This window comes from Ornithorhynchus anatinus, chromosome 2 (genome assembly GCF_004115215.2).
Source record: "Ornithorhynchus anatinus isolate Pmale09 chromosome 2, mOrnAna1.pri.v4, whole genome shotgun sequence".
In the NCBI taxonomy this organism is placed as follows: Eukaryota; Metazoa; Chordata; class Mammalia; order Monotremata; family Ornithorhynchidae; genus Ornithorhynchus; species Ornithorhynchus anatinus.
Window position 1 is genome coordinate 6,931,560 of NC_041729.1, and position 13,305 is coordinate 6,944,864.

The 13,305-nt window shown below is 50.5% G+C and overlaps 1 protein-coding gene across 2 annotated transcripts; it reads left to right on the forward strand.

Moving 5' to 3' along the window:
* Nucleotides 1-849: 849 nt before the first annotated feature.
* On the forward strand, nt 850-13,057 carry PGAM5 (PGAM family member 5, mitochondrial serine/threonine protein phosphatase). 2 transcript variants are annotated; one of them, XM_029058254.1, is made up of 6 exons: nt 850-1,088; nt 5,488-5,666; nt 6,947-7,072; nt 8,806-8,894; nt 9,775-9,908; nt 11,333-13,057. In XM_029058254.1, the coding sequence occupies exons 1-6, from the start codon at nt 880-882 to the stop codon at nt 11,481-11,483; spliced, it is 888 nt and encodes a 295-aa protein (XP_028914087.1). In that variant the 5' UTR covers nt 850-879; the 3' UTR covers nt 11,484-13,057. The 2 variants fall into 2 exon arrangements, with proteins under 2 accessions (XP_028914087.1, XP_028914088.1); XM_029058255.1 differs by having other exon boundaries at nt 9,778-9,908.
* The last annotated feature ends 248 nt before the right edge of the window (nt 13,058-13,305 follow it).

Genomic DNA, 13,305 nt, shown 5'->3' on the forward strand with positions numbered 1-13,305 from the left:
GTATTAAATAGTACTATTAAATACTAGAGAAGCAGCGTGGCTCAGTGGAAGAAGCCCGGGCTTGGGAGTCAGAGGTCAGGGGTTCGAATCCCGGCTCTGCCACTTGTCAGCTGTGGGACCGTGGGCAAGTCACTTCACTTCTCTGGGCCTCAGTTCCCTCATCTGTCAAATGGGGATGAAGACTGGGAGCCCCACGGAGGACAACCCGCTTCCCCTGTGTCTCCCCCAGTGCTTAGAACAGTGCTCGGCACATAGTAATAATAATGTTGGCATTTGTTAAGCGCTGACTATGTGCCGAGCACTGTTCGAAGCGCTGGGGGAGATACAGGATCATCAGCTTGTCCTACATGAGGCTCACAGTGAATCCCGATTAGACTGTAAGCCCGTCAAAGGGCAGGGACTGTCTCTATCTGTTGCCGACTTGTTCACCCCAGGCGCTTAGTACAGTGCTCTGCACATAGTCAGCGCTCAATAAATACTATTGAATGAATCCCCATTTTCCAGATGAGGTCACTGAGGCCCAGAGAAGTGAAGTGACTCGCCCACAGTCCCCCAGCCGACAGGTGGCCGAGCCGGGAGTCGAACCCCTGACCTCGGCCTCCGAAGCCCCAGCTCTTTCCACTGAGCCACGCTGAACAAATACCAAGAGGGCTTATTATCGAATGAATGAAGGAGCGGGTGAGTGAGGGAACGTGACGTCCCCTTTAAGAGCGGCGGGGGGGGGGAGGGGGAGGCTCCACTTCCGGGTTGGGAAGCCCCGCCCCCCCCGCGGCGGCGTCGGGCGTCGGCTGAGGAAGTTTGTCCCCGGGCGGGCGCCGTCGTCCGTCGTCCGTCGTCCGGGGTGAGGCGGGCCGGGCCGGGCCGAGGCAAGCCGGCTGCATGGCGTTCCGGCAGGCCCTGAAGCTGGCGGCCTGCGGGCTGGCCGGGGGCTCGGCCGCCGTCATCTTCTCGGCGGTGGCCGTGGGGAAGCCTCGCGGGGGCGGGGACGGCGGGGCGGAGCGGGCCGGAGGCGGCGGCGGCGGCGGCGGCGATGGCGGCCCCCTCGGCGGGCCCGGCGGACTCGGCGTCTGGGACTCCAACTGGGACAAGTAGGCGTCGAGGCCGGAGGCGTGACGTCACCCCCGCGGCCTGACGTCACCCCCTCCCCCACCCCACCCCCCCCCGGCCGCCCTTCTCGCCCTCTCGCAGATCATAATGAGAAGGAGGGGAGGATTTGTGCAGCGCTTACGAGGGGCCGAGCGCTCCTCTAATAATAATAACAATGTTGGTATTTGTTAAGCGCTTACTAGGTGCCGAGCACTGTACTAAGCGCTGGGGGAGACAGAGGGGAATCAGGTGGTCCCACGTGGGGCTCCCAGTCTTCATCCCCATTTGACAGATGAGGGAACTGAGGCCCAGAGAAGTGAAGCGACTCGCCCACAGTCACACAGCCGACACAGCCGACAAGTGGCAGAGCTGGGATTCGAACTCATGAGCCCTGACTCCAAAACCCGGGCTCTTTCCACTGAGCCACGCTGCTTCTCTAAGCTCGGGGGGGGGGGGGGGGATCCAAGGGGATCAGGTGGTCCCACGTGGAGCAAAGTGTCTTCATCCCCCTTTTACAGATGAGGTCACTGAGGCCCAGGAGTGGGTATTTCTGCAGCGCTTACGAGGGGCCGAGCACTGCTCTAATAATAATAATGTTGGCATTTGTTAAGCGCTTACTATGTGCAGAGCACTGTTCTAAGCGCTGGGGGAGATACAGGGGAGTCAGGTTGTCCCACATGAGGCTCACGGTCTTCATCCCCATTTTCCAGACGAGGTCACTGAGACACAGAGAAGTGAAGTGACTTGCCCAAGCACACAGAGCTGACAAGTGGCAGTGCTGGGATTAGAACCTATGACTGACTCCCAAGACCGAGCTCTTTGCATTGAGCCACACTGTTTCACTTCATTTGTATTTACTGAGCGCTTACTGTGTACAGAGCACTGGACTAAGCGCTTGGAATGGACAATTTGACAAGAGATAGAGACCATCCCTGCCCAACAACTGGCTCACAGTCCAAACGAAGTGAAGTGGCTTGCCCACGCTCACCCAGCAGACAAGTGGAGGAGGTGGGATTAGAACCCATGACTTTCTGACTCCCAGGCCCGTGCTCTAGCCACTAACCACGCAGCTTCTCTAGACTTAATAAGAGGGCGACTAATTGTGCTCATTGGTAAATGATTACTAGAGGCAAGGACTCTGCTAGACGCTGAGGTAGATGCCATACAATCTGATCAGACTCCCTGCCCCATGTGGGGCTTGCAGTGTAAGAGGAAGGATGCCCCATATAGGGCTCACAGTATGAGGAAAGGAAGAACCAGTATTTAAACCACATTTTAGAGATGAGGAAACTGACCCAGACAGTAATAATAATTATGGTATTTAAGTGCTTACTATTGCCAAGCACTGTTCTGAGCACTGGGGTAGATACAGGTCATCAGATGGTCCCACGTGGGGCTCAAAGTCTTACCCCCCATTCTACAGATGAGGTAACTGATCACAGAGCAGTGCCTTGACCAAGGTCACACAGCAGATAAGTGGCGGAGTCAGGATTAGAACCCACGACCTCCGACTCCCAAGCCCCTCTTCTTTCCACTAAGCCACCCTGTTTCTGAGAGAAGTCGTGACTTGCGCGAGGTCACACAGCAGGGCCAGAGATAGAGCCGAGATTAGAACCCAGATCTCCTCCTGCTGCCCCGGGCTGTGTGGGCTTTCCACTACACCAAACTGCTTTTAAGCCTAGAGGTGGTTTTGTCTCGTCCCTTTTTCCCGTGAACCCCTGGGTTCTCCTAGAGCCGTTGGGCCCCAGGAAGGCAGCTTATCCACTAGGTTTCCTCTGAGACACGTTAGTACAAGAATTAAAAAAAAAACTGAAATAATTTACCGGCTCGTTGGGGAAGGGACATTCCTGGGGCTTACCAGAGTGGTCTCCTATACCCCCTTCCCTCTGGCCTCCAGCCCATTGCAGTGTCATGACAACTGGGGTGATCAGGATAATAATAATAATGTTGGTATTTGTTAAGCGCTTACTATGCGCAGAGCACCGTTCTAAGCGCTGGGGGAGATACAGGGTCATCAGGTTGTCCCACGTGAGGCCCACAGTCTTAGTCCCCATTTTACAGATGAGGTAACTGAGGCACAGAGATGTTAAGTGACTTGCCCACAGTCACACAGCTGATGAGTGGCAGATCTGGGATTCGAACCCATGACCTCTGACTCCCACGCCCGGGCTCTTTCCACTGAGCCATGCTGCTAAGGGAGGTTAGTTGGTGTCAGGCACAGAGAATGCAGGTGCGTACAGTTCCCACGATTGTGCTGAACAGTAGTGCAGGAGTCCGATCAACCCCCACTATTTATCGAGTGATTACTTTGTGCAGAGCACTGCATTAAGCGTCTTTTTGTCATGACTCGTATGTTGAGGGCGATTGCACCAGTTTGGGATCGAGTGACAGTGGGACAGAGGTTTCTGCATGTCTTGTATGTAATAATAATAATAATGTTGGTATTTGTTAAGCGCTTACTATGTGCAGAGTGCTGTTCTAAGTGCTGGGGGAGATACAGGGTCATCAGGTTGTCCCACGTGAGGCTCACAGTTAATCCTCATTTTACAGATGAGGTAACTGAGGCCCAGAGAAGTTTAAAAAAAAAAGGTTGGTATTTGTTAAGCGCTTACTATGTGCAGAGCACTGTTCTAAGCGCTGGGGTAGATACAGGGTAATCAGGTTGTCCCACGTGGGGCTCATGGTTTTAATCCCCATTTTACAGATGAGGGAACCAAGGCTCAGGGAAGTGAAGTGACTTGCCCACAGTCACCCAGCTGACAAGTGGCAGAGCTGGGATTCGAACCCATCACCTCTGACTCCCAAGCCCCGGCTCTTTCCACTGAGCCAGGTTATATGAGGAAATAATGATTTTACAGGTAACAGACTTGTAATTTTCGGCCAGCCCTTTTGGGGTGAAAACCTTAAGACTTTTCTAGGGTTTTAATATCCATGGCTTCTCTATGGGAAACTGGGATGTGGCGTTTCAGCCCCTTTACCAAGTTCAAAGAGGCAGCGTAGGGTTGGATTAGAGAACAGGTGGTCTGGCAACAACTTCAGACCCATCCGTGTCATTTGCAGAACAGCATGGCGAAGTGGAAGGGGTGTTGGCCTGGCAGTTGGGGGACCTGGATTAGAATCCCTGCTCTGCCTTGTGCCTGTTTTGTCACCTTGGGCAAGTCACTTGATTTCTTGCCTTAGTTTTCTGATCTGTAAAATGGGAATTAAATACCCGTGCTCCCTCCCCATTAGACTGTGAACCCCATGAGGGACAGGGACTGTGTCCAATCTGATTATAATAATAATGGTATTTGGTAAGTGCTTACTATGTGCCAAGCACTGTTCTAAGCACAGGGGTAATAATGATAATGGTGGTATTTGTTAAGCGCTTACTATGTGCAAGCATTGTTCTAAGCGCTGGGGGGATGAGAAGCAGCGTGGCTCAGTGGAAAGAGCCTGGGCTTTGGAGTCAGAGCTCATGAGTTTGAATCCCAGCTCTGCCACCTGTCAGCTGGGTGACTGTGGGCAAGTCACTTAACTTCTCTGGGCCTCAGTTACCTCATCTGTAAAATGAGGATGAAGACTGTGAGCCCCACGTGGGACAACCTGATTCCCCTGTGTCTACCCCAGCGCTTAGAACAGTGCTCTGCACATAGTAAGCGCTTAACAAATACCAACATTATTATTATTACAAGGTGATCAGGTTGTCTTATTTGGGGCTCACACTTTTAATCCCCATTTTACAGATGAGGTAACAGGCACAGAGAAGTTAAGTAATAATAATAATGGCATTTGTTAAGCGCTTACCATGTGGAAAGCACTCTTTTAAGTGCTGGGGGGGGATACAAGGTGATCAGGTTGTCCCACCTGGGGCTCACAGTCTTCATCCTCATTTTACAGATGAGGGAACTGAGGCCCAGAGAAGTGAAGTGACCTGCCCAAGGTCACACAGCCAACAAGTTGTGGAGCCGGGATTAGAACCCATGACCTCTGACTCCCAAGCCCAGGCTCTTTCCACTAAGCCACGCTCCTTCTTGGGTAGATACAGGGTTATCAGGTTGTCCCACATGTAGCTCAGGGTCTTAGTCCCCATTTTGCAGATGAGGTAACTGAGGCCTAGAAAAGTGAAGTGCCTTGCCCAAAGTCACACAACTGACAAGTGGCAGAGCCGGGATTCGAACCCACAGTCTCTGACTCCCAAGCCCGGCTTCTTTCCACCAAGCCCCACTGCTTCCCATATGCTGTCTTGCATCGGCTCCAGCACTAGTAATGCTTGGCACTAGTAAGGGCTTCCCAAGGACTATATTATTCTGACTAGTTATTTTATCATCTAACTTAAGAATCACCTGTCTTCCTACAATTCACACGACTCATTCCCCGCTCAACCTAAGACAATCAAATGTTCTTGTTTTTAAATGATAGGCGAGAACCGAGATCTCTGATTAACCTGAGGAAAAGAAATACAGAGACTGGAGAAGAGGAGCTGGCATCCAAACTAGAGCACCATAAAGCCAAGGCCACCAGGCACATCTTTTTGATTCGGCATTCCCAATATAATCTGGACGGTTGTCTTGATAAAGACAGAACTCTGACGCCGCTGGGTGAGTGGGCTCTAACCGCTTATTTATTCTGTACTCTGTGCCGGTTTTAACCTCAGCCCTGCCCGTCCCTATTCATTCTTTCATTCGATAGTATTTATTGAGCGCTTACTATGTACAGAGCACTGTTGCAGTGCCCCGGCCCTTCTGCTCCCTCTGTTAAAGGTAAGTGGGGTGGATGTGTTTTTCGACACCCTCCCTCCCACCCCCGCCCCGGTGGCCCTGGGGTCTGGCATGACCCGCTGTCCATATTTATCTCCGGAATGCTCCTGTGTTACATGAGAATGCTTCACTTCACTTCACTTCTCTGGGCCTCAGTGACCTCATCTGTAAAATGGGGATTGAGACCATGAGCCCCACGTGGGACAGGGATTGTGTCCAATCCGATTTGCTGGTATCCACTCACTCCAGCACTAAGTACTTCATTCATTCAGTAGTATTTATTGAGCGCTTACTATGTGCAGAGCACTGTACTAAGCGCTTGGAATGTACAAATCGGTAACAGAGACAGTCCCTGCCCTTTGACTGAACTTACAGTCTAATCGGGAAAGATGGACAGACGAGAACAATAGCAATAAATAGAATCAAGGGGATGAACATCTCATTAAAACAATAGCAAATAAATAGAATCAAGGTGATGTACATCTCATTAACAAAATAAATAGGGTAATGAAAGTATATACAGTTGAGTGGACGAGTACAGTGCTGAGGGGAGGGGAAGGGAGAGGGGGAGGAGCAGAGGGAAAGGGGGGAAAGGAGGGTTTAGCTGCGGAGAGGTGAAGGGGGGTAGAGAGAGCAAAGGGAAAAGGGGAGCTCAGTCTGGGAAGGCCTCTTGGAGGAGGTGAGCTCTCAGTAGGGTTTTGAAGAGGGGAAGAGAATGAGTTTGGCAGAGGTGAGGAGGGAGGGCATTCCGGGACCGCGGGAGGACGTGGCCCGGGGGTCGACGCCGGGATAGGCGAGAACGGGGGACGGTGAGGAGGTGGGCAGCAGAGGATTGGAGCGTGCGGGGTGGGTGGTGGAAAGAGAGAAGGGAGGAGAGGTAGGAGGGGGCAAGGGGATGGAGAGCCTTGAAGCCTAGAGTAGAGTGAGCCTAGTACGGTTCCCGGCACATAGTGAGCCCTTTAATAAATACTGTAATTATTATTTTGCTAAGGGGGTTAGCTGTGTCCTCTCCACCCCACAACAAGGTTAAAAGGAAATTGATTTCGCCAAATTACCGGTCTGGTAGTACGTGCTGCCGTTTCACATAAAGGAACCGGACTAAGGCAAAGTTCAATTCTCAGGTCGTGAGCAAGCTGAACTAACCGGGCGCCGCCTGGCGACCTTGGGGCTGAAGTTTGACAAGATCGTCCACTCCTCTATGACCCGAGCTGCCGAGACCACGGACATAATCAGCAAGTACCTGCCCGGTAGGCCATTTCGGGAACTTTATTGCTATTGAGGGAGAATCATCGTTTACTATGTTCAGGGCACTGCACTAACTGTCGGGAGAGTCTAATGGAGTAGGCAGACACGATTCCTGCTCTCACAAAACTTTCAGGACATCAGGGAGACAGACGTTCAAATTACGGGTAGGGGAAGTGACGGGGTGTAAGGATGTTAGGTACCTAGAGAAGCAGCTTGGCTTAGTGGAAAGAGCCCCGGCTTGGGAATCAGAGGTCGAGGGTTCTAATCCCGGCTCTGCCACTTGTCAGCTGTGTGACTTTGGGCAAGTCACTTAACTTCCCTTTGCCTCAGTTCCCTCATCTGTAAAATGGGGATGAAGACTGTGAGCCCCACGTGGGACAACCTTATCACCTTATATCCCCCAGCGCTTAGAACAGTGCTTTGCACATAGTAAGCACTTAACAGATACCAGCATTATTATTATTATTAATATTTTCTGCTGTGTGACCTTGGGCAAGCCACTTCACTTCTCTGTGTCTCAGCTACCTTGTCTGGAAAATGGGGATGAAGACTGTGAACCCCGCGTGGGACAACCTGATTACCCTGTATCTCCCTCCATGCTTAGAACAGTGCTTGACACACACTAAGTGCTTAATAAATACCAGCATCATTATTATAAATGCGGTGAGGTGGGAGGTGAGATGAGTAGTCAGTCATATTTGAGTGCTTACTGTTTGCAGAGCACTCTACTAAGCTCTTGGGAGAATACGTAGAACAATATAGCAGACACATTCCCTGTCCACAATTAACTTACAGTCTAGAGGGGGAGACAGGCATTAATAGAAATAAAATTACCGATACGTACATAAGCGCTGTGGGACTGGGGATCAAGTGCTTGAAGATCATATGCAATTCCACTAGTGAAAGCAGTGGTCCATTCAGCTCAGTGTTTATTCAGTAGTATTTATTGAGCGCTCACTATGTGCAGAGCACTGTACTAAGCACTTGGAATGTAAAATCGGTAACAGATAGAGACAGTCCCTGCCCTTTGACGGGCTTACAGTCTAATCGGGGGAGGTGGATAGACAAGAACAATGGCAATAAATAGAATCAAGAGGAAGAGCATCTCATTAAAACAATAGCAAATAAATAGAATCAAGGTGATGTATATTTCATTAACAAAATAAATAGGGTAATGAATTTAGTCTTTGAGGGTGGGGCTTGGAGGAGACATAGAACGGTTGCGTTTCTTGACATTGTTCCTCGTCTTTAGGGATGTAGGGTTTAACATCCATTCCGGTCCATCCCCGATTGGCTTGTGTCTACCGTGGCTCTTAGTACAGTGCCTGGCACATAGTAAAAAAACAAAAACAAACAAATGAACAACAACAACAAAAAGCCAAAGAACAAAAACACTGCTGATATTTTCAGGCTGCCCACTTCCATTTTGAACCTCCAGTGGTCCGCCTGCAGTAAATGCTTAATACATACCGTTACCATTGCCGCTTCTACCTTCTTCAGGTTTCAGTGGGTGTCCCTTCCTCCTGTCGTGGGAGGTGGTGGACAGACAGAAAGGCGAGGGAAAACGTGACTTGAGGGAGTACTCTTGGGAGTCTCCAGGTACTAATTCGAACACCTCAGAAAAACATTCCTCATTATTGTTTTAACTGAAGTTCCGGACGTGAGGTAATTTGGCAGGTCACGTAGCCGGAACGCCTTCCTCAGCTTTCTGCCCGTGTTGGTCTTTTCCCGTTAGGGGTGAGGAAAATCAGCACTGACCTGCTGAGAGAAGGAGCACCTATTGAACCAGACCCTCCCGTCTCTCATTGGAAACCAGAAGCTGTGGTAAAGTGCCATTTTTTTGTGGGTGTTTTCCGGGAGAACAACTAGCTTTATGTTTCTCTGCCTTTGAAAAACTTTCCCCTGTCTGCCCTCCATTCGTTCACTGAATTGTATTTATTGAGCGCTTACTGTGTGCAGAGCACTGTACTAGGCGCTTGGGAGAGTACAATGTAATAAGTAGACACATTCCCCGCTCACAACTGGAGATTGTCTCTTCGCAGTCAAGGTATTTACTGAAGTACATTCCTTTGGGCAGAACCCTCTCTTGAGCGCTTGGGCTCATACAATACAATAGAGTGTTAGAGTAGTAGAGAAGTACGGTGACCTAATACCATCAACTCTGGATAAAACTGGGCCCGTGGGATAAAGTACCGGCCTGGAAGGGCCTGGGTTCTAATTCCAGCTCCGCCACGTGTCTTTGTGTGACCTCGGGCAAGTCACTGGACTTCTCTGTGCCTCAGTTCCCTCACCTGTAAAGTGGGGATTAAGGACTGTGAAGCCCTGGGTGGGCCCGAGACTGGGTCCAACCTGATAAGCTTGTATCTACCCCAGTACCTGGCACATAGTGAGCACCCGACAAATACCATAAAAAAAAAAAATAGAGTAGGTAGACACACTTCTTGCCCTCCAGGAGCTTAGAGGACTAGAGGGTCTCCTTTCTCACCACCTAATGTTCCTTGGTTTTGGTTTGTTCCGCCCTGCCGGCCGCCGCCTTGCGTACCTCATATCCCTGCCCTCTGGTTTGGGTTGGAGGAGCCATCGTTTCTGAATCTCCCCTCACTCCCTGCAGACCTTATTTCCCCTCCCTCTGCGAAGCACCACAAGCAAGGCCTTCACCGATTGCCACCATTTCAGTCTGTGATTCCCCACTGTCTGTCCTTAGCAGTATTACGAGGACGGGGCCCGAATCGAGGCTGCTTTCCGGAACTACATCCACAGGGCTGATGCCAAGCAGGAGGAAGACAGCTACGAGATCTTCATCTGTCATGCCAACGTGATCCGTTACATTGTGTGCAGGTAACTTGGAAGGGGTCACCGGGCTTTGCCATCATCGGTCGGGATATTTATTGAGTGCTTATCGTATGCCGAGCACTGTACTGAGCGCTTGGGAGAGTACAATAGAACAGTAAACACATTCCCTGTCCGTAGTTATCGTACGCTTACTGTGTGCAGAGCTTCGGGGAGTTTGACATAAGAGATTTGTAGACACATTCTCCTCCCGAAAGGAGCATACAGTCTAGAGGGGGAAATTGACATTAAAATCAATTTAATGGCTAGGTACTCAAGTGCTGTGGGGCTGGGACCGGGATGAGTAAAGGGTACAAATCCAAAGGCAAGAGTGATGCAGAAGGGTGGGGCAGTTGAGGAAATGAGGGTTTAGTCGGGGAAGGCCTCTTGGAGGAGATGGGATTTTAATAAGGCTTTGAAGGTGGGGAGAGATTGTCGTATATGAAGGGGAGGGAGTTCCAGGCCAGGAGAGGACATGGGCAAGATCAAGATTTATAGCAGCTTGAGGTGACGATGCCTGGTGACTGTGCACTTGCCCAAAGGCTGCAGGATTAGAGGATTACTTACTGTGTGTGGATTTGGAGTTGATCTTCACTTACGGAAAGTAGAGATTCTAAAAATAACACCTAAACCAAAGCCAAAAAGAAGACAACCCCCCCCCCCCCCCCCGTGACTCATTCGGCCGTTAATCGTTGTTTCTTCTAACGAAGAGAAATCTTCATCGGTCCTCTGCCGGCTAGTAATATCTCAGAAGCCATTTTGCCTTGGTCCCTTTGCGACTCTTAGGGGCTTGGAGAGTGCGCCCCAGGGAGCGTTTGAATCTTTCGGCTTTAGCGGACAGGTGCAGAAAGTGAGTTTATTATTTCTTCTGCAACGTCCTCCATACGATGCCTTTCGGCAGCCAGGATGGGTTCTCGTCTCCTCCACCTGCCACTGTCCTCCCATCCATCTGTGTCTGTGTCCACACAGTGCAGAAAGCCGTGGAAGAGATTCAGCTGGAAAGGAAACAAACCAAGGCAGGCCCAAATGCCCGAGTCCTAGCTTACGGGCCCCGTCATCCACAACCCGTGACGCCTTTTTAAATGGAGCACATCTGTTCCCTTGCATTGAGGTTATTATCCAGGGCGCTGTGGGGAACATGCCGATAGCTGGCTTTCCATTTTTAATCTCGGATGGGATCTCGTCAGCCTTAATCAGACCCAGCCGTTGCTCCCGCAAACCAGCTTTGGAAAGGATAGAACTCTTTCGGCCAGTCCGCCTGCTAAGGTGACCCGATCTCCTCCTCTCCCCGCCGTCGCTCTGGACCAGGGAGGGCCGGGGCGGTAAACGTTTAGTTCTCCAATAAAGAGCGTAGAAGTGACAGCTAAGAGCTGTTGGAGAATGTGCTCCACCTGCAGGGGTTTTTCCAACCAACCTTTTTCTTTTATTTGAAGAGCTTTACAGTTCCCTCCTGAAGGCTGGCTCCGGATGTCCCTCAACAATGGCAGTATAACCCACCTGGTGATCCATCCTAACGGCAGAGTGGCCCTCAGGATGCTGGGAGACACAGGATTTATGCCTCCTGACAAAATCACCCGTACGTGAACGCGTAGCCACCAGGCCGCTTAGCGGTGCCTCCGAGTTCTGTAGCGGTGCCTGCCAGTCCAGATCTCATTCATAAAATCCTTGTTAAGTGTGGGCGATGCTGACTTTCGAAAGAACTTCTCTCTTCCTCCGCTTCCCTCCCGCCACCCCTGCTGGTTGCTCTTCACTCCAGAAAAGATGTCTTGCAGGAAAGGCCAGGTTTTTAGGTGCGGGCATTTCGGTCCGACAAAAAACCTGGCACCTTTCTGACCAGTGAGAGAGAGGGCGTTTGTCAGGTGTTCCCACTTCACTGAATTCTTCACCTGATCCAGGCTGCAGCAAAAATCCCTGTGACACCAAAGTGTATTTAGGGTGAAAAGGGATGAGGCTTTAGGGCTGACCGTGAGTACAAACTCCCAGTGGGTGGGGGTCCCCTTGAGGATGTCACGCGGCGCAGGTTATTTCATGACGATAGTTACAGGATGAGCCTGTAGAAGTTTCATTCTGCTTTTATGTCAAGTCATGACTTATCTTCCCACCCATTATTAGAAAGATGTGCAGCTAATTTTTCTGACATCTGGGATAGAAACCCTGTTCTTTTAAGAGGCCTTCTACGGACTTTTTCTAGGTTTCCTCGGTGGTGGGAGCTCTTTCACAAGGAGAGCAGAACCACGTGGAGTAAAACGATAGCCAAGGCAGTCGTTTCATTGCTTTGCCCCCGTGTTTTCTAGCCTGAACTTAGGGCCTCAGAACAGAGTAAAGTGGCCGTTACCCTTAGTTCTCAGCTCGTGCCAGTTGTAAAATAATTTCTCCACGGCTTCGGCCTGCTCCTTCCTCTGTGCCTGTTTTTATATTTGCTGCTCTTTGTGGCCGGGGGCGGGTGGCGGGGAGGGTGTTCTTGAAACCCAGTGCCCAGAGGCTGGCGCTGGGCTTTTGGGAGTTGCCCGCTGGGGTGAAATAGCCCACCTCAATCTCCTCGCTTGCTCACGGGCCATGAATGAGTAATGGCCTGGCCCGGTAAAGTAGCCATAAAAGAGGGCGCCATAGAACCCTAGCTTTGGGGCTCTTCTAGGGTAAGCCCAGACCGCCGAGTCAAGGGAAGAGCCTGTTTTTGAAACCAGCGGGTTTCCGACTCGGAAAAGTAGTCTCGCCCGAAACGGTGTGTAGGTGATGTGGTAATTAAGGGAGCTCTTTGGGCCCAAGCTGAGGACTCCTCAAATCTAGGGTTGCCTTCCTCAAGATGGGATCCAGTGAGAAGCCTTACTACTAACCCGAAATAAGATCGTGAGACCAATCCTGACTTGTCGCGCTTCTGTCGATGGCTCCGAGAGTGGGGACCCGGCCACCGTTAACCCTCACGTGGGAGGCGTGTAGGTGGCGGAGGGAAGGGACGGCTACTGAACGTGTTCATGACCATTAATGGCTTAATTCAGGTAAAAGCACAGTGGTAAGAAAACTCGAGAACCTAAACTGGGAGAAGGAAGAGGCATTTTGTGTTTGTGTGGTTCAGAATCAATGCAAGTACTGAAAATAACTTATCAATTTGTGTATCTACTTTTTTAATGTTTGCATAATAAATCGTTTTATTTTATGGGTATTTTGCTCATTTGAATTTCCACAAATCCTGTCTTTCGGCATTATAAAAGAATGAGTCCGTTCTGATGAGTTTGAGATATGTTGAAAATTGGCTGGCTCCTTTTGCGGTCTTACAGAAAGGATGAGGTATACAGGTATCGGAGCCTTACTGAGAGCCAGGAGTAATTATGGCCTTCGCTAAGGATGAAAATGAGTGAATTAGGGTGAATTTAAATTGGACTCCTACCCCGCAAAGACATCTGCATTC